The 21,900-nt window shown below is 40.8% G+C and overlaps 1 protein-coding gene and 1 long non-coding RNA gene across 2 annotated transcripts in view; one reads left to right on the forward strand and one right to left on the reverse strand.

Moving 5' to 3' along the window:
* Positions 1 to 1,152: 1,152 nt before the first annotated feature.
* On the reverse strand, positions 1,153 to 6,214 carry LOC119119785 (keratin, type II cytoskeletal 8-like). The gene is made up of 8 exons (XM_037246383.1): positions 5,726 to 6,214; positions 4,196 to 4,404; positions 3,902 to 3,962; positions 3,442 to 3,537; positions 3,125 to 3,289; positions 2,885 to 3,010; positions 2,545 to 2,809; positions 1,153 to 1,966 (listed from the first exon to the last, which is right to left on the reverse strand). Exons 1-8 carry the CDS (start codon positions 6,119 to 6,121, stop codon positions 1,677 to 1,679), a joined length of 1,608 nt encoding a protein of 535 aa, XP_037102278.1. The 5' UTR covers positions 6,122 to 6,214; the 3' UTR covers positions 1,153 to 1,676.
* The window catches only part of LOC119119787, a 31,539-nt gene continuing 15,096 nt past the window's right edge, over positions 5,458 to 21,900 (forward strand). The window contains exon 1 of the long non-coding RNA XR_005097398.1: positions 5,458 to 5,550. This is a non-coding gene — a long non-coding RNA (uncharacterized LOC119119787). The remainder of the gene's footprint in view (positions 5,551 to 21,900) is intronic.

Below are 21,900 nucleotides of genomic sequence, written 5' to 3' on the forward strand. Positions count from 1 at the left end.
ACGTGTTTTGTAAGAATTTCTCTCATGGTGGAATCAGTCATTATGGACTGATGGCTTTTACTACAGTTTGGCAAACACAACGTGGACTTTGTATCTTTATCGCACCGACTGCTTTGAGTTTCCTTTATAGAGGCTACGCTAAAGAAAAAAAGCAACAAAGCCAAAGAAAGATAAATGTACAGCCATAAGGTGGTTCCTCAGCAGCCACTCCGGCCTCTTCGTAAGAATCCTCTTGTAAATGCCAAGAGTGGCGCTGTAACCTGTAAACTAAAGCAGTGTTTTGGACTGTGCAGATTTTCCTTTTAGTATTTGGAGCCTAAAAGCTCAACTTTGCTATTTTGACATAAACATGTTGTATATTTGTCAGGCTTGAACTGGAGGCTTTTTTTTCTTTTCAACAACAGCCCTTGATTACGGATTGTACACTTGCCTTCTATACACACAGTGGTACCACTTGTTTTGGCAAACACTTTCAGAGAGTGAGTCTGAAAAACCTCCCCTTATTCCCTTTAAATTCAACGCACGAGAGTCATGTGGTCTACATGGTAGAATAACTCACTGGAGTACAACCATGAAATTGTCGTGTGCAAAGTAATGCAATGCAAGAAAGCCAAGAAGATAGTATCCACTTGTGGATTATGGCACTGGTCTCTCAGTGCACCAGTGTAGACGAGATGGGGCGCTGCTAACCTCAACTTGGGACTTTGTGAATCGGTGGGGAGAATACTTCAGAGACCTCATCAATTCCACCAATTCCTTTGAGGAAGCAGAGTCTGGGGAGTCTAGCAAGGTGGGCAATCCTATCTGAGGTTTAAGTCACCAAGTTGGTTAAAAAAAAATTCAGTGGGACAATGGGTGCCTCTATATTGGCAGACCGGGGTGATGGTCCCCCTTTTGGAGAAGAGGATCTGTCTGGAGGCAGACTCTTAGATTGAGATTCAATCTGGTTTTCGTCTCGGCTGTGGAACAGTGGACCAGCCTGACAACCTCCACAGGGTTGGCTATTACATCTCGGATGGATGGATGGATGGATGGATGGATGGATGGATGGATGGATGGATGGATGGATGGATGGATGGATGGATGGATGGATGGATGGATGGATGGATGGAGCAATCTGTGAGTAGTTGAAATGGAAACCAACACAACATGTTGAGATTTTTTTTATTTGGTGTGGTAGCAAAAACAGCACCTCAGGAGTTAGGACTACATTATTATGTGGGCACTCTCCTGGGAGGTCAAACGGTTACAGGACACGCATGGGGAAGACATGCACTACCTACAGTAGCAATTGTTTTTTTAGACATTAGTTAGATCATGGACACTTCAGCACGTTCACATTCCTTCGACAGCTCCACCGTTCACCAGAGGGTGAGCAGTCCTCAGTGAGTGGAGTAGCTGTTGTGTATATTCAAATTTCAGATTTACCTTCACTTTAACATCACTTTCCGAGACAACACTCAAGTATGACACATACGAAATAGATTCTTTGGTCCCTTTCAGGTAATTGGTAGCGAAAGGATACTTTATTGCTTGTTTTTTTTAAGGCTCTATGGTAGAGTGACTGGCAAGCGTCAGTTAATTACAAAAAGTTAGGTGGGAGTTGAAATGTAAGTGTAAAAACTACCAGAGAAGGGAGCTCAAAGCACTCTGAGTTGCGTTAAAACCACACTAGCTCAATCCTCAATGACCTCGGAGGACTCAGACACCACTTTGCCATCCCTGGTCTCGATCATCTTGATCACCATGTTCTTCTTGGTTTGGGTGTTGACGCCGCTGCCGCCGCTGAAGTTGGTGCTGCCGTAGCTGCCGCTGCCGTAGCTGCCGCTGCCGCTGCCGTAGCTGCCGCTGCCGTAGCCGCCGCTGCCGTAGCCGCCACTGCCGTAGCCGCCGGCACTGCTATAGCCGCTGCTGTAACCGCTTGAGTAGACGTTCTGTCTCGTGTCTATGCAGCTGAGTGGGTTTGCTGTAGAAACATACAGTCAGAGGGTTGAAAGGCCTGTTTGCTGTCCGAAACATTATCAGAGGTTTTGCGCTACATTTACAACCTGGTATGCTATTAGTTTATTCCCAAATGTCTACCCTCTTAATTTTGCAGCCTTTCTCTTGGCTACGCTGCTTCCAGGATATGTGTGTAGAAGTGTTTCCAATCAGATTTCAAATGTGCCACACAGGGCCGGTGGCAACTTTCTGTCCTCAAATTTGTAGTTAGAAAACAAATACAGGCAAGATTGACTAGCAAAACAACAATTCAGTTTTCTGCTGAAAGGGTGTAAATAAACCACTTAAACTTTAAAGAAAATTTTACTTCAACTACTAATTTTAACCAGAGAATCTATTCTGTATGACTGATACATATATCTGATTGTATGTCTGAACTTCGGGCATGTTTGTTTGAGTCTGCCCTGTGAATGCTGTCTCAGTAAGTAGCCATGGAATTACACACAGTACTGTAAATACCAAATTATGCAAAATACGCAAATATTGCATAACCCCACTGAGCATAGGATTCACCAATTTGTTTCCCTATCAAGCAACACTTACTGGTCTGTTTGGAGATGCTGATGGACTTGATGCCATTTGCCAGTCTGTCCTCCTCGCCCTCCAGCAGCTTCCTGTAGGTGGCGATCTCGATGTCCAGAGCCAACTTGACGTTCATCAGGTCCTGGTACTCGCGGATCTGCCGGGCCATGTCCTGCTTGGCTCTCTGCAGGGCATCCTCCAAGTCTTGGATGCGGGACTTGGCATCCTTAATAGCCAGCTCGCCGCGCTCCTCGGCCTCGGCAATCTGAGCCTCCAGATTGGCACGCTGGGGGAGGGTCAGAACAATGACGTTGAATATACTTCTGATCACTTGGTTTATTTGCAAAAGATTCATCCATACCTGTCCTTTAACGCCATCAATCTCGGATGTCAGCCTCTGGATCATGCGATTGAGGTCGGCAATCTCTGTCCTGGTAGCCCTCAGGTCATCTCCATATCTGCTGGCGGATGTCTGCATCTCCTCAAACTAAAGGGACAAAAACAAGGGTGGCTCTGGATGAGTGTTGTTGACCAAACACACCCTATGTTAATTCACATACTAATGAAATGTGATGAAAACGGCCAAAACGTAAATTTTTACCTTGGTCTTGTACCATGTCTCTGCCTCAGCCCGGGTGCGGTTGGCGATGTCCTCGTACTGAGCCTTCACCTCTGCTACGATGGAGTCCATGTCCAGGTTACGGCTGTTGTCCATCTCCACAATGACTGATGTGTCCTTGATCTGGCTCTGGAGCTCACGCAGCTCCTAGATAAGGACAACAACAAAAATAAATGTTTAGCGGTACCATCCTGAGGAATGGCATCTAACGCTGCAGATGTAAGAAAAGCAATGCAGTAAGTAGAAATATCAGCAAATGGCAAGCGCATAAAGATGCAGCACTCTTTTTGTATCCATACCTCCTCATAGATGGACCTGAGGAAGTTGATCTCGTCTGTCAGACTTTCCAGCTTGGCCTCCAGCTCAACCTTATTCATGTAGGCCTCATCAACATCCTACAGAAAATACAAGACTGTATTCAGTTTGGACACTGAAGCAACATTTCAAACAATCCATTGTTATGGGAGAATTGCAGGGAGGGATTTCATGACCAAATAAAAAGACTAACAGTGGAATTAAATGAAAGACAATGAATGTTGCATATTTTTACACAATTACCATACTAGTCCTGCATATAATTAAATGCAACATTATTTTTTTTAATGTTTTTTTATACACTTATTTGAAATGTATGACAAGGAAAAATATAGTATTTTCAGTTGACAACATTGGCTCCATTATAGTCATTTGAAAAGTGCCTCAAGTCAACTTTTGTTGCTGTGTGATACAAAAAATGTAAAGGAATTGAATCAAACGGACCTTCTTGATGAGGACGAAGTCGTTCTCACACTCTGTACGCTTGTTGATCTCATCTTCATACCTGCCAGACAAAAGGAGAGCTTAGTATGCCACGTGGTTCACGAGTTATACACAAGTATAACACTAGGAGGTGCAAGTAATCTATCCCACCAGCTCCTAGAGAAGTCCGCTGAATTAGTCTGGTTTGTGGAAACAAATGAATACCAGCAACACATTGTGTTGGCATTGGAGAAATGTACAGGCCTGCACGCTGCGGCTGTGCAATATACAGCCATGTAGAAATGAGGCACTCACTTGTTCTTGAAGTCCTCTACCAGGCCCTGCATGTTGTGCAGGTCAGCCTCCAGCTTCATCTTGTCGTTGCCCAGGCTGTCAAGCTGTCTGCGCAGATTGGTGATGTAGGCCTCAAACATGGCGTCAATGTTGGAGCGCGTGGTGGTCTGGCCCTGCAGCAGGTTCCACTTGGTCTCCAGCATTTTGTTCTGCTGCTCCAGGAAGCGCACCTGAGGGAGAGGTGGTGGTGGGGCGGGGGGCCCAAGACATGATGAATGAAGCAACATGAGCTAATAATTAATGACAATGTGCATTGTGCTGCACTGTTTGTTTGTCTCGACACACATACTGTTTTGTTTCTTCTTTCTTCTCTATTTATTTTTATGGGTGAGACAGGCTTAAAATATATATGTTCGAAAAATTTGATTGAGTAGCCTTAAAAAAGTTTACAGTCCGAAATAATGACAACTGCTTTCAATGTCTTTTTTTTCTATGACTAAAAATGGGACTCAGGTTTGAATCGAATATTTTTACAGATACCACTAATATTATGAATACTCCTGTCACCTTTTAACATCCATCAAACTCGCCATGCCTCCTGTTCCCCTTCTATAGTCTTTGTTGATCTTATCTGTCTTGGGAGCTTTGCAGGTTGCCTTTTTAGAGAGGAAGGCCTGACGTAGTGCATGCATCCCGACAGGGGATGAGGGGAGGGGGGAAGAGTGGGGATTGGGGTGATGTTAATCTGGCTGGAAAAATATGGTGATGGAGGAACACAGTGAGCTAACCTATCACCCCTGTGCCTTCCTTGTTTTGTAAATGAAGCCTTTTGCAGGCAAATGAAAGGAGAGGCAACGGATGGTGGGTTTGAGCAAAATTTCATCTGTAGTTAGAGAGAGAGAGAGAGAGAGAGAGAGAGAGAGAGAGAGAGAGAGAGAGAGAGAGAGAGAGAGAGAGAGAGAGAGAGAGAGAGAGAGAGCGATGAGTAAATATTTAACTAAACTAAAGGTGTGCCCGAACTGGTTGGGATTAGGGTCCATACGGTAATCTAATTTGTAGACATGAGAGTTTTAGGCCTTCAATTTAACTTTTTTGACTGACTAATAAAGTTTTTTTGTTGCATTATGCAGCTTCACAGCTGCTGTTGATCAGAACATGAAACCAGCAGGGCTTTTTAAATATTAACCCACTGCTGTGGCTTTAAGAGGGCACACGGTTCTTAGAGTTACATGCATTCTGTAGATAAAATGGTGTGTGTGTGGAGGGTAGGGGAGGGGGGGGTGTTTCCACTCTCCGTTCTAAAGTCCAGTGGTGGAGGGCTAGTGGGAAGTAAGAAAGGGCCCCACCCCAGCTAAAGGGAGGAAACCAATCCCAAGGTAACTTGTGCTGCTGCTGCCTGACACGCCCTTTGCTAGCTGCCTTGCGGTCTTTTGTGTTAGGGAGCCTGTTTCTATGAGTGGATCACTCTGTTAAATTAATGCACGTGCAGACAGAAGGTTTACATGAGTGTGCGCTACTCTGTTTGAACTCTTTTACAACTTTTCTGCTTACCTTGTCAATGAAAGAGGCAAAGCGATTGTTGAGGGTCTTGATTTGCTCTTTCTCCTGGGTGCGGACAGCCTGGATGGTGGGGTCAATGGACAAGTTGAGCGGGGTCAGCAGACTCTTGTTGACAGTCACAGCAGAGATTTGGGCCTGACCCAGTCCCATGCCACCCCCAAAAGCCAAGCCCGATCCACCCATGGCGGAGCCGAGGCCGTAGTTGCTGGTGCTGCTGATGATGCCTGGCCCTCCATAGCCCCTGGTACTACCCCCGTAGGAACTCCTGACGCTGTAGCTCTTGCGGGCGGTCAGCCCTCCTGCTCCGGTGTAGGAGTGGCTGCTGAAGTTCCTCGGGGCAGAGGAGCTCCTCACGCTGTACGAAGTGCTCTTGTAACTGGCTGCCATTGTGAGCTTGAGTTTCTTTGCTTTTTGGATGAAAGTTGTTGAGGCAGGCAATCCAGCGGAGGGAAGAGAGACCAGAGTGGATAGAAAGAGATGAGACTCGCGAGGAGTTTTAAAGCGCCTGTTGCTGTGGGAGGGGACTGGGGTGGACTGCCATTGGCTGCAAGTCTGGGCAAGGGCCTGGAGGCAGGACTGTAATATTACACTCGTATGACATATTGTCAGCCACTGAAAACCATTACCTGACCTTCCTGCAGGCCTCCATGTTGTTCGAGAAATCCCTTTGGGAGCAAATAGTCGGGGGTTTTGATGTTTTGCTTTGTTTCTACTGTCATCTGTGTTTTGCGCAGTCTAAACTGTTCCAGTATCAGTAAAGCTTCCCAAATGCGTAGACCTGTGCACCGTGCAGCTGCATGGGTGATGCTTTGGTTTTATGAATGACACAAAAGTTAATACAGAGCACCCAACAGAGTGGAGTTTCAGGACTCAAGCTTTAGCCTGTTCATACACTTGGTAGCATCAATATGACTACCATTACACTTCGCAAATTAACATGCATTTCAATATGACAGCAGGAACTCTGTCATGTTTTACATGTCAAGGTAGACCGCAAGACAGGTTTTTCAGTTGGAGCTCCCAGGTATTCACTTTGTCGTTGACTTCCTAAAATGAATAATAGCTGTCATATTTATTACCAATTCATATCTCAGCTATTTAAAAATACAAAAAGGAAGGGTATGTTTCTTCACATTAAGTTTGATCTCTTGTATCATTTTAACAGAAGTACACTAAGCCAGTTTTCTGTCTGTGTTGTAGCATCTTTATATTTATCTGATATGTAAGCTTGACAGGGTTATAAACACCTGCAAATTAACATTATCCTATTAAACTTCATAAATCCGAGAAACACATCATCATTATTATTATTACCAAAATCACCTATTTTTAACCAACAGATTGTCTTTTGGATATAACCTTATAGAAATTCTAAAATACAATAAATTGTTATCATTCTTTATCATCATTTTACACTATGAATAAAATAATATTTTTGAATGTTTTGACACCAATTATTATATATAGAGCAAAATCTTAAAGGTCAGGCAAGGTAGTGGTTGATTTCTGACGTTTTCCAATTAACTGGTTTCCATTAAACAATCACAATATGTAACTGTACAGGCAATGTTTTAAGAAACATTTTTACATTTCTTAACTAGGACAGTAAACTGAGGTTAACCACGGTTAGCAGCAGAGGTGGCAACACTCATGAGTGTGAGTTTCACTCATTTCGGCTCTCACGCTATGGCGCTGGAAATAAAATTGTTTTTTCATAAAATCACCAGCTTTAAAATGATTGCAGATTGACAGGTTGGGCATCAATAATCAAGAGTCAAGTGGAATCGGGACTAACATTCTCGTTCTCCTGGAATTGTTCATATTTGTAAATACTAAAATTCTATGCTAAATTCACCACTCTGAAGATTGCGCGTGATGTGTCTTTGACTGTCCTGTGCCGCTCTTCTTTGAAAAAAAGAAAAGTCTTGGCTACAAACAAAAATCAATATGCTGACAAAGTTAATGAGAAAATGATCTTCACATTCAAACTGTTGCTTTTAGCTTGTTCCTCATAAAGAATCTCACAATGATGGAGCATGTTTTTACATTCTCATAGCAATGACCTTTCTCATAAGAATGCAGGCATATTTGCTGTCTATTGATGTAAAAGATTTAGAGTGGATTCTGATAAACGTTGACCTAAGAGTGGACCTGTTGGCTTTGGCGAAGTCTGTGCCCTCCACTTCTCGTCAAATAACATCCATCACCTCTGAGGTATCCTGCGAATTGATATTTTGCAGTGGTGTTAGCAGTTTTGGAAGCTTTAGAGCTCAAAATTCTTTGCTTATTACGGTCAAGTTCTCAATAGTACACTGAGCAAATCCACACCAGGTGAGTAGCACAGTGAACCAACTGGTCTTCATTACCTTATGGACATGGAGCATGAAGGACAACATCATGAAATTTACCATGAATCTAAAGACAATAGCCAACAGCTTGTATTTGTCGCTAGTCATGCATCTGCATTACAATTCCTTATCTAACTATAATTTAGAGATAGTAGTACTAATCCTTTGTTCAATGGCCACAGCATTAGGTTCTAGCATTTAAAAAAAGGTCTCTTCATGATAAAAACAAATATACATAGATTGAACTCAGGCCGATGGTGCCTTAAAAAATATACAGCGTAAAAATGAAAAATCAGTTTTGCATCATAAAGTTCTTTAATTTGGACTCGTTCAGTGATAACTAACATTTTACCATTGAGAAGTCAAAAATTGAATTCACCTTTTTATATGACAATGTGAGCTCTCTCATGGGAAATGATAAATTACCAAATGAAAATTTGTTTCTTTCCAGAAACACTAATCTATCAATCTATCTGCCATAAACTGTACTGCATCATACGATATGGTTACCTTATTTGGCCAGTTGACATTAAATAGTTCTCATTGTGATGTGGGGCATTTTAACACCATTACATAATTTTTTTATTAGCTATAATTCTTGCATGCTTGCAGTATATCACTCATAACTACCAGCAATGTAACTTCACTTATTTCCACATTGGGCTGTGATCCACCAAGACCCGCCCTGCGTTCTTCTCCTCCCTCCCCCAGTCCCCCGTCATGATGAGTCATGTCTTACATGAACCAGTCCAAGCCTCAACGCCATCACCCCTCTCCTCTCCTCTTTTTTTTCTTTTTCTATCGGTCTTTTTTCCCGCCATTGGCACTCGTCCGGCATCATCGTCATGGAAATGTACAAAAATAAAACTCCCGTCCTCCTTGAACCACAGCGGAGGCCAGTAAGAGCAGAGGCATTTGACACGAGGCTGAGAAAGCCAAGAGGCATCTGAACCAATGCCCAAAAAGAACATTTGGCAACACTGATACCATGTTGTGAATGTGACTGGGACGGAGATATCACAGATCAATGGAAGAGCTGCTAGCTGTGACTATTGTGAACGCAAGTAATCACCTGGTTTTGAATCATGCGGGTGGTTAGTTGAAATCAACAGAAACAGGAACTTTTGTTTTGCAGTGCTCGGAAGAATTTCACAAAATTGACAAGCACTCATGAGTCACAACGTGGTCTAAAACGTGGACTCCTATATTTCGCGTAAAATGCTGGTCCATGTTTTAGTGTGTATTTTTAGCCACATTGTGTCAGGTTTGCTCTCTGCTCTTGAATGAAGCAACAAGCTACATTACACAAGCAGGACGCGATAAGTCTTATCAGGCCTCCTTTTGCTGAGTGGAGGATTGGAATTTTAAAAATCAATTAAAATATTTTTCCAAGGAAATTCATCAGGATTTTGTACAAAAAGTGACAATAGGAAGGAGAATGTCTAAACTTTAAAAAAAAAAAAATCAATGTTACAAAATTATAGTGAATAAACGTGTTACTAAACTTGGTAAGGTGGCAACAATACAAACCAGGATCTGGTTATTTTCATTTTTTTCCCCGTAATAGAAAACATTGTTTTGAAATACAAATTAATTCAAGATCAACCAGCATTTTTAATGGATTATGTTTGATCTCTAATGTTCTAAATCATCATTTACTTTGCAAAACTAATATTTTTCAAAACATGTCACCTTTTTTGTAATGTGGAAATGTGTTTTAGTATTTTCTGTAAAATTCACATCATGCAATATGCAGTGCATATTGCAACTAATAGGGTACAAATAGCCACTCAATAGTGGCTCAGAGTTTTGTTGCATTGTTGTGACAACGTTCTATTCAGATTTTGTGCAGCAATATTTGTTAAATGTACTAAGATTAAATAAGAGAATGAAATCTGAAGTTGAAGTCATTCAACTCCCCCCCCCCAAAAAAAATGTGTAAGGAGCATCACATTATGAATTCAATTAACCTAACAAGCATGTTTTGAAAGGTGGGATGAAGTTGGAGTAACCCGACAAAAACGCACAAAAGGATGGGACTGAGTGCAGACGGGATTCCATGACCTCTTGAATGTGAAGGAGACGTGCTAACCACTGTTACCGTACTGCCTTATGGAAAAAAATGTTTTCTAATCCAAACAAATTGCAGCCTGACTGAACAAACTGCTTAACCTGAGCAGCTCCAATGAAATGCGCACAGGGTACTATTACAAATACCAGATTAATGGCCATTGGTAAATTTGATACTAAAATCAATGGCACATGTTTAAAGTTGCCACTGTTGCTCATTGCAACACCAACACATTAGTCTGCATGATTGTGTATCATCTGTCTAATCACGAGCTGGGGGCTGATATTTCTTGTGACTGAGGTCAAGCAACAGTCTGCAATGTACCACACGAAACATGGGTGGCTACAAAGAGACAAGTCTGACCTTTACTCTCTCAATAAACATCCCAAGTCTTTGTCGCAAGTTCCGTTGTGTGTGAGTGTCTGTGGCGATGACATAGATGTGTGTTGATGGGTGTGACCCTCTCTCAGTCTTAACATCAAAATACACACACGGACCGGTGAAGGAGTATGTGTGCTGCGAATCACCACACAAATGTGTTGACTCCTTGTGACATGGGCTTTCGCAACACATTTGGAAAAAAAAGAAAGAAGTGGAAAACGCGTTGAACACCAAGCGTTTAAGGACAGCGCGATGCACTGCAGGTCACGCTGGACAAGACTGTCCAGCCTTAAATGAGACAATAACGTGCATTACAAAGTCGGTTTGAACACACCAAGATGTTTTTGTCTGCATTTCTATCTTCTGTATCTGTTGGGTCATTCCTCCAATTGGCCCCAATTCGTCTGGAACAACAAAAGGTGTCTGCCTGTGTTCAAGTTTATCTAGATACTATGTACCAAAAAGAAAAATATAAACATAATTCATCTATCCATCCATTTTCTGTTCCGCTTGTCCCCACGGCGGTCGCGGGCGTGCTGGAGCCTATCTCAGTGGTCATCGGGCAGTAGGCGGGGGTCACCCTGAACCGGTTGCCAGCCAATCGCAGGGGACACAGAGACGAACAACCATCCGCACTCGCTCCTAGGGACAATTTGGAGTGCTCAATCAGTCTACCATGCATGTTTTTGGGATGCGGGAGGAAACTGGAGTGCACATAGGCACGGGGAGAACGTGCAAACTCCACACAGGGAGGGCCGGACGTGGAATCGAACCCACACCCTCCGAACTATGAGGCGGACAGTGCCCCACCGACCCACCCTGAACAAAATTTAAAACTGTTAAATTAAATATATATGTTTTCAAATAATTGCATTATATTTTTCCCCTCATGGGAACAGGCTCTGAGAAACAAAATGTTTGTGCTTTTGCTTCAAGTGCCAATGAACACATTTGGGTTAACTAGGTGCATTTACAATTTCTTTTTCATAACCTGATTGGATTTTTTTATCAAGTTAACAATAACATCAGTTTATCCGGCAGGCCTTCCTGTCAGGATACACTGTAATCACCATGCACATAACAAGCCTTTGTGTTTTAAGGCCCCATTGTGTTGCGTGTTTGAACATTGAACACCATTAAAGTTGCATGGACCCTCCCTTGGATGGCATGGAACTCTTTTACTACTCTTTCCTCTCAAACAAACGGCTCTTTGGAAAGTTTTGTATAAATATTACAGTGGAAAACATTGGGTGGTGACCATCACAGTAGTTTTGGCCTTGATTGAACCATCAAGGGCCCTTTTTCATGCCTGGTGCAAGTGTTGTGCAAAATGTAGTCTAACAGTGCACATGAGTGAAGTTTTTGTTCTTTAGGCATTTTCGTAGACAGCGCAGGTAGAAAGGGGCATTTGCGCCGCTGTGGTATGGAACGTAACTGACTTATACTTCCTGGCCAATGAAAGAGGCTCCACTCATTCCATTTAAATCCAGCACAGGAGAGGTGCAGACAGTCTTTGACGTTGCAGAAGAAACAATCTAAAGTCTAGTCTACTGTCCTCTGTCTCGATTTACATGAAACGTGATAGCGTACAAAATAAAACAAAAAATATTTGACCTACTCACGGCCCTTGTTGCGCAGAAGTGAATGACACATAATAGTCATGATTGATGATTTTGGGTTTCAGGAAGATGTGTCAAGTTTTAAGATGGACACAGCCCATTTCTCTGTATTCAACAGTGATTTCACGCAAGACAAATCTTGGATCCAACAATTTATTGATTAAATATAAGACCTAGCTCCACCATGTACTGGAGAGTTGCAATTCTTGAGAATTTTGCACTTTTTTCCAACATGTCTGTAGAAATTCTGCGACAGTGACACTTTCTGGCAAGTGAATCATTTTAGGCGTGACATATCTTTGGAGGAATTAAAACGGACCTTCCCTTCCAAGTGATGTAATGACAGCATGCAGCGTAATCCCAAATTTGATCATTCAGTCGGGAGTAAAACTGGGCGGGAGAAACAAATGTTGACATGCTGTTACCACTAAAATTGGTTACTAAAAATGTATTTATTTGTGTTATTTATGTTCAAGTATTTTTTCTTTTACACATTTTAATGTACTTTAATAAATAATCATAACAATAGTTAATTATAAATAATACAATTTAAATGTGACTGATGTTTTATTATTATTATTAAAATAAAGTATTTTCCATGTTTTAATGTATTTTAGTAAATAATCATAATTATAGTTAATTATAAATAATAACATTTAAATGTGACTGATATTATTATTTTTATTATTATTATTATTAATATTATTATTAAAATAAAGTATTTTACATGTTGTACATATGAGTGATAGGCTCCAGCAAGCCCGCGACCCCCGTGGGGACAAGCGGTATAGAAAATGGGTGGATGGATAGATATGAGTGTTTTAAATGCCATCTACAAATGACTTGGGCCATCTGCTTGTCTTTGGTTTAAATGCGCCCCTTGAGCACAAACGTTTGCCCCCCCCCCTTGCTTTCTATGCTTACTTAGTTGACATTTCATGCACATGCACACTTTGCTTACGTCTGTGTTTTTGTAGAAGTGTACTGTACCCTGCCCATGAATTTAAGTTGAACCGCTGTCTTAGTTTGTACATCTGCTTAGGTACAGACCATAGGTTTTAGCTCGCTGAGTTTTAATTTAGATCCACTGCCCCCAGTTGTTTTCAAGTGCTAGACTCACTTTTACCACAGAGTATGTACTGAGTGAAAGCACGAGACTAGTGGGCCTGTGTTGTTGCTGTCACCAGGACAACAAAAGCCACCAAAGAGGAAGTGACTTTTAACCCTTCACAGGGCACTCATTAGAATACGTGCACATTGTCAGTAAGCAGTGCATATAACAAGAATGTGTCATGTAACATAAGTTATTTTAAAAATGTTCTATCAGAGTGACGTGCATGTCAGCAATCGTTTTTCAAGTCCACATGGAATACAACTTTATCACGTTGATGCAATTATTTACACAGTTGCCACAGAGCCGTGATTCATGCCAGGCCCATTCCTTGCTGTGTCTTGAGCCAATCAAATCAAAGCTTGGATTTGGACACAGATGCGGGAGGGAAAACCAACATGTTCCATGGAAAAACCTGATAGTACAAGTAGTGCCCACATAAAAATAAAACATTGGTTTCCTAATTTGATTCGGACTCCTCCGCACTGTTTTAAACTGCAACATTTCCTGTTTGTAGAAAAATAGTGAGTTTACAACAATCATTTATTGTTCACACAGCACATGTTCCACTTTTGTCTCCTCTTGATCCCTCTTCCGCAGCACTTTTTTCTCCCCGCCTACCACCCTTCAGACTTTACCACACCCACGGTCGCCATGGCAACGGGGGTTTACCACAGAGCACTGATGACCAAACCAGAAGCATATGTGACTGCCATGGAAATAGTTTGCGTGCGGTCGCCATGGATACACAAAGAACCTTGACTTATGAAGCATAGCTACTATAACGTGATGGAGTCAGAGGCAGCACTGTCCTTATTTCACAGTAAATAATATGCCATCCAAACGTGGAAGGGGCGGAGACTAATGTGTTCACTTTGGCACTTTATATGCTGTGAGGAATGTCTGTGTTATAACCCAAACAGTCCTGTGGGACTGTTGAACAATACAAAGACAAATAAACAGCAAATGTTTAAACAGAAAAGGGAAGTCTATAAATGTTTCTGCTTCAGATGGTTTGTTTATTGTTGTACCTGGGGGTAAAAGAAACGTAATAAATTCTTTCTCACAAAAGTCTCTTGTGCAGAGCAAACAAGATGTTAACCAACCTTAGCAAGTGATGTCTATGGACAAATCCCTAAGGTGACACCAAATTTTAAACAATACATTATTGTCATAGTTTCCTGAGGCGATATCTGTCTGGACATGGAGGTTTCCCAAACAAGAATAAGTCAAACAAACCACAAGTATAGCGTAGCGTTATGTAACTGCGTAGAAATGCTGAGTATTACTTTATACACTATGTGCACTCATTGTTCTCAGAGGCTCGTGGAGAGGGACTATCTTGGTTTATTTGGACCGCACTTAACATCTGGCTCATCAATACAGTACTGCATGCAACAGCAGAGTGACAATTATAGTAGGTACAGTGGGTATAAAAAGTTGCTTTGGTTATCTTTTGGCAGCTAGAAGTTCAAAGTAATCTATAAATTAGTGTTATCATCAAAATTAAGTGCTTAAATTTGTCCAAACAATTAAATATAATACAATGCTACTGCAGAATGACAACCTTTGAAACGTCCACTTGACGATTTTAACCTTTTAACATAAGAGCCTGTGTCATCTCCTGCATGTATTGTTAAAAGCATGTTATAGAATGTGTCTTATCAACCAATTAAAATGTCTAATATTGTCCCTGGCCGCAAGAACAAGCCATGGCAGCACATATTGCTTTATACCACGCCTTCACCATTCACAAATAATCATAACCATAACCAACAATGCAACATGAATATCTGATATTCAAACAGCCCGTGATTCTTAACAGTTTATGTTTAATTTCAATATGGGAGCAGAATAAAATCAAAGAAACAAAGAAAAAAAAGAGGTAAAATGGCAATGTCAACATAAACTTGGGTGGCATGTTGTATTAGGCACAACATTGATATTATTATCATTTTTGTCGGGGTGAAGCAAGGTTTTAGCGTGACCTGAACCTAAACGTACATTTGGATTAAGTGCGACCTTCTTTTACCGACCGGTATTCTGATCATGTACTGTAATTTCTGGATTGTGTAGGCTTTCTCATTCATTATGGCGATCTGCTCGATCTCTTTAACGTAAAGGGATATATCCAGAACTTGCTTCTGTACTGTATATCAAGTGGACTGACTTTGCCTCATCTTAACAGCCAAACATGGCCATCTGCCCCAGCAAAAAGACATTATTTCAAGCAGTAGAATTGATGTTCTGATGGCTAAGTGTGGAGTACTTCATCCAGCGCAGGAAAATTGGGTATAATGACTCTATGCTTGCAGATATCATGTAAGAACAAGTATCACACAACACAGATAATCTCTCAATAGAAGCTGACAAGATCACATTATCTCGCAAAGTAAAGCCCTTGAACAGATTACATCTATTGACACAATATTCAATAATAGCCTGAGTGACGAAAGTCTTGTATTCCCAATCAATGGAGTCACAGGACAGAACAATAGTACCAGTGTATGCAGTTTAAATGTCGCTGCAGTACATCCAAAAAGTGCTTCTGAAAAGCGTCAGGAAAAAGAAAACCACCCTGGAGTCAAGCCCGGAAAACAAGATTGTGTGACGCAAATGTTCAAAGGAAAGTTTTTTTTTTAGCCTTTTGTCACTACTGGTACCTTAGAGGAACTGTGTATGTCAGAGTAAGTCACAATTAGTTGAAAGCCGAGGACATACGTTGCAAATTTGACTATTTCATAGCTTGTGTACTCATATTTAGATCTCTCGAGAGCCGTTCCCAACTAGCACGTATGAAATTACGCAGCCATTCATGTATTTGTGAGCTGCCTATTTCAGAAAATGTGCACGCAGTGGGTCGTTTGCATGAAAAGCAAGTCAAAATTGGCAAGAAGACTTTAGACTGGGAGATTATTGCGCTGATATTATTGACCCTGGGGGTATTTTAGTCTCAGACATTTTATTAAGGCACTTGGGTAATATTTGAATTTGTAGAAAACTGTCTTAATGCCACATAATGAAAACAGTATGAGTCATGAGTCACTCCATGTAAATTGCTTCCTCACATTTAAACCCCAATTGTGAATATACTGGGTGCATTAATAGAATTAATCACCTCAAACTGAATCTTCCATAATTTAAGGCGTGAAACCTCACAAAAGCACTAGAACACGCAAATTCAGATTCAAATACTACTCGCTGTGAGACAGACTAACCACACCACCATGTGCTCATCACATGCTTACTGTGGCACCTACTTTTGTCTTTGTTGAATATTCATATTTTTGTTTGCTCTTATCTGGTGCAACACATGATTGGATAAGAAATAAGAGCAGCTACTACAGTGTGTCACTATAGAGGTCCTCGACAGCAAAGCGAATGACATGCCTGTCCCTTCCACCCTCCCACCACATTCTGACGAGCAGTAATTCAGCATGTCATTCAAAAAGAATGTTCCTTGCTAATAACATCACTCATGTCGTGGAAACAAGACGACTAGCATCAGAACAAGTCTCATGTGACCACCAAATGTTGTGTCATTGATTTGCAGTATTTAAGGGTTCAGAAGGCCGTCTTCAAGCTGAGTGCAACAATTGATTAGGACTGATTCAGTGTCACATTTCTTGTCTTTTCATAAAAAGTCAGTGCAAGGTGTCATGATTGCTTTGTATACTTGCTGGGTGTGTCTGTGTTCAAGCAAGCTTACAAAAGTGCCAAGCATACAAAGAGTGCAGTGTTTGCATTGTGTTCTGAATATTGGTGTAATGAAGGTAATTTGAATTTAAACCTTTGCCACTGATTACTAGTGGAAGACTTGAAATACCCTGACAAAACAACTCAGGACATATCACATGTAATCGCTGAAAGTTGGCTGAAAAAATACCCATAAAGTTTGGAATGGTGGCTCTGGTACATAGCATAACTGAATATAAAATCAAACCACCAAAGATTTAAAACCACTAGCTGTGAAGAAGCAATTGTAACCAAGGGCAGTCAAAAGCAGCCGTAAGACCACTGAGCTACAGCAAAGCCAGTCAATCTTTATTCTTGATTGACACCTCACCTCTTACTGTATGTGACAATTGTGGAAAAACAATTAGTAAAAAAAAGTGCAAACTCACCCTCCTCTGCAGATTTCATCATTTCCTTTTTGAAGCCCAAAATCATAAAGTAACATTAGATTTACAAATGAATTAGTTCAAACTGAGAGCATTAATTTTTGAATCCACATCATTCTGCAATGTTGACTCAAGTGGAAAACTCGTGTATCTTCTGTTTAGATTCACACTCAAATGGGTTAAGTTTAGTTTTTTCCTAATCCAGCAAACTAAAAATAAACCTAATCTACTACCTCTAAATACTGTTGCCTTCACAAACACACACTTCTTTAATGATTCTACAATTGTGTGATACCCAGTGACTGATTATAGCTTAGGGGGACACCCGCCAGAACCAGCAGGTACTAAATTAACTCGTGTTCAACTTGGAAAAAAACAAACATAAAAAGTTTTTTTTTTTGGCCTCTGGTGACAAGTGCTGGACCCTTGTTGGTCAAGAATAGATGATCAGGAGCACCAAGTTGGTTGCATGGATACCATAAAGTGGTGAGAAGACTTTAAATGAGATACTACACATGAAGATCCTTCTCAAGAGCTGTAGTTTTCTTCTATCTTTTGGTGATTGTACGAATGGCAGGATAGGATAGTGGGTATAGAAAATGAATGGTGATACTCTACACCTTATAAATCCGATTTGTGAGCCCATTATTCAGAATAACTGGTAACACCCTTAATGGCATTGATGATAGAACAAAACATGCTACATTGTGGAGACACTGACTCCGAAGTCTCCCTTCACTGAGCGAGAAAGATGATAGCGGTGTTATGAGAAAAATTTGAGAAATGCCAAATGGCCTCCCACACGGTTCACCATCAAAGAACAAAGCTGTGCCTTGGAAAACATGAAAGCATGATTTTTATTTTGGACATGGAGGTTGTTCCAGAGCAAATGGAAGTAAGTGAGTCCATTGTGGATGTTTCAGTTTGTTTGCCACAGTGTGCGGAATTTTTCATGGTTGTGTTGGATCCAGTTGTATGGAATTAGGAGAAAGTCAGGACAGTAAACTGAAAAAAAAATGGTGGTCGAAGTTATTCAAATTTATTTTGTCAAGTGGTTGCACAAAATGAAATCATCTGGATCCAGATACAATTTTGTTCAGTTGATTTACAGTAAAGTCTACTTGATATATCCATGGAGTCACATGGTTTTATTTCGTACTGAATAAAATTGAGTAAACTGAGTAAAGCGTTGTTTTTTTTCAGTGGAGAAGCAAGGAACACAGTACCTTCAAGGCTATTGTGCTATTTTAAAGGTGTGTCATCTTGGCACTAGCACAGTTAAGATGTATGACACTGATAGCCTGTGTTGATAGCCTTTTTTCCTGCTTGATTGTTCTGACTTCCCACTTTATCCCACATTTCAAGCTTTCCCATGCTGACAACTCTTTAATCAAACAGTATATTTGTCTTCACAACCATAACTTTCATTTTCTGAAGCCTTAAAACACCTTCCAAAGCGTTTTGTAAACTATCTTGCAATTAAATGGGCAAACTTGAGATTTACACAATCGTGTGGCACTCTCAAAAGGGAAATAAAGCTGATATGAGTCATTCACTCGTGACTACTGCTTGGAAAAAGTAATTAGAAAACAGAAAAGTTAAGTTTCAATCTGGTTTTAGTCTCCTGACCAAGAATGACTCATAAAGAGTTGTCATATGTGCAGCAGGAGATGAGGCTTTGGCTGTTTGTTTACTATAGAAAAAGGAAAAGCATCCCACAGTTTCAACACTGTCACGCGATACGAATTGAATGATAATCCTTGAAATCAGTCAGTGTTTGTCATTTAGTTTGGCATTTCTTTTAAATCTATGGTCTTTCATTCTGTGCTAGTACTAGGAACAGTAAGAACAGAGAGTCTTTGTCCAAAACATGGTTTAGTGGAGCGAAGTAAACCCCTGTGCTGCAGTCAGTGCCTGGATGATGACTACAGAGCATTGGAATGTGGCCGAATGGGCAAAAGGGGCAAAGGAAGAAAGAAAACGGGAGCGAAAGTCATTAGGCATGGAGGGGAGCGCCTGCAGAAGGGCGGAGCCGCACTGATAGGGAATGGAGAAAGGATTTGCAGGAAGGATGGCTGAAGGGAAGACAACAGGGCAGAGCAGCTGTAGGTCAGGCTAAAACAACATGTTCGCTTCCATGACAGGAGGGCTTTATGACGGTAAAGGCATTATACATACATGCTTTTAAAATGTATGAAACAAGTTCTTTTTCAGAAAAGACAACAACGTATTTTGCAAGTGACAACAAGACCTACATTCAGTTGAATACAGACCTCTCCACTAAGGTGTAAAGATGTATATAAAAACAAATCAGTGGCGTCATCTTTGCGTTGTTGTTGAATTATTTGGCTTGTCCCATCAGGGGTCGCCACACCAAGTTACTCACGTGATTTGTTTGGCAATTTTTACACTGCATGCCCTTCCTGGCACAGCCCACTCAGGTTTTAACTGGGCTCAGGACCAGTCATGGCTGGATATTGAGACACTGGTTAGGAATCGAACCTGCACCGTTTGCATGAAAGGCAGCAGGTCTCTTTTGTCATTCATCAAATATCTTGGAAAAAGAGCTGACCATCTAATATTAATGTGGCATGCATGTTAGTGTTGAAATGTGCAAACGGAGAGGGAAGCTTTAAGGTGTGGTATTTTGAATTTTATTAATATTCCCTGCTGAGTATTCCATGAAAAAGAATTCCATTGTCTATGTAAACACGTTATCTTTTCTGAAGCGGGCTATACACGTAGTGACACTTGGGCCTATTTCGAGCATTTTCCCTCCCTAGTCAACAAGGGCTGAATTCTCGGATGCCTCCGAACGATTATCCTGAGCGATTTATCCTGTGGTGTGAGGTGTGTAAGGAGGATTCTTTCCTCACCCACACTGTTTGCAAAAGGGTTGGGGCCACCAATCTTATCACAACCTGTTTATTACTTCAGTTTGAAAATCAACCACGCTGTGCGATTGTAACAGTACAAAGTGACACGGTGAAAACAAATAGAGGAGCAACTGGTTGGATCTTTTGGATGTCTTTGGGGAGTGCAAACATGTGACTGGTGCAACATAAAACTGTCTCCCTGCAGACTTGCTTCTTCTGGATGATATGCAGACTCTTGCTTTACTTGTGCTAGATAGAGTACAATCAAACTGCTAAAGATGAAGCTTTTTACGGTTGTCTCATTTGGAATTTCATCAAATGTATTTTTTTAATGGTGCATCCCAGCTTTGGTTTTAGGTGACCAGGCAATTTTATAAAGATTAAAGTTATGAATATCTGAGTGATAGCTTCAAAAATCATCTTGTCAACTTAATCTCAACTTTTGTTTTCTTTGCGGTGTGGCTCTAATACGCCTCCTCAATGTTCTGATGTAGGAATGTTTCTGTGTTTTATATAATGTGCTGCAAGACACAAATCTGGACTTGACTTTGGCCACCACAAATATAAACTCATAAAGAAAGACGGTACAAAATTAACCAATGATACAAAATAAAAGAGATGCATTAGAAACAAAGATAACAGTATACTATAATAATAAAGATTTATAGTCTCTGGATAGAATGAAGCATCGTTAGATATCATTGTTTTTATGTTTATCTGCCACGCCACTCACCTTAAAGTATGACTTGAAAGAGTATTTGTTGTTTTGAAGATATACTCTTGGTTAATTTATCTGTACACTTGCAAGACAATTAAAAATGTTAAAAACTCCCTATAGTAATAAAGACTTTTTTTGTGCAGATTCATATAGACACTTGGCAGGGTGTTAAAAGAAAACACCCTGGGTGTTGAATTAACAGCAGCGGATTTGTGGGGCAGAAGTTGATTTTGCTGAAAGACTGAAAACAGGAACCTTGTAAATGCAAACACTGAGGCAGGTAATACAAACGTAGATTACAGGATAGGCAGGATGGCAATGAAGTGAAAGTACAGGTAAAGAAATGGAGGGCCTCATCAAACAAGAGCTTCAGTGTGCGCACAGAGTCTGATTTATGGCTGTAAGGGAAGAATTTGAGGTGCCCAATTCCTCACTTGTCCTCACTCCACAAGTCACAATCATACTGAGTTATTTAAAAAGAAAACACTTGTGAACCTGGAGCAGTCTTTTCTTTTCAAGGTCAACACAACAAATATAAAGGTGGGCACTTGTTTGGATGTCTATGAGTCTAATAATGGCAAGCCAAAATAATCCATCATTTCATCACAAAGAATGAAACTCATATTTTTGCAATGTAAAGTTTTTACCATACATTTATTTACTTGGCGTTACTCCCTTACAACTTGCTTTATTCTTTCTTATCATATGTTAGGGAAGTGTGATTCATTCCCACTACACTTCCACACCCAGGTCAATAATTCTGTCGGACATTTGGAGTGAATTAGTGGGCCTGTCTCGTTGGGTGAGGCCCGATAAGGGAGTGGTGTGTATGTGTGTGCGCCTGTGAACACATATGGTTTAGTGTTCCAATGTGGACTTCAAAGTAAGTTTACCTGTTATAACAAAGAGGTACTCATGGGC

Source organism: Syngnathus acus, chromosome 2 (genome assembly GCF_901709675.1).
Source record: "Syngnathus acus chromosome 2, fSynAcu1.2, whole genome shotgun sequence".
Classification (NCBI taxonomy): domain Eukaryota; kingdom Metazoa; phylum Chordata; class Actinopteri; order Syngnathiformes; family Syngnathidae; genus Syngnathus; species Syngnathus acus.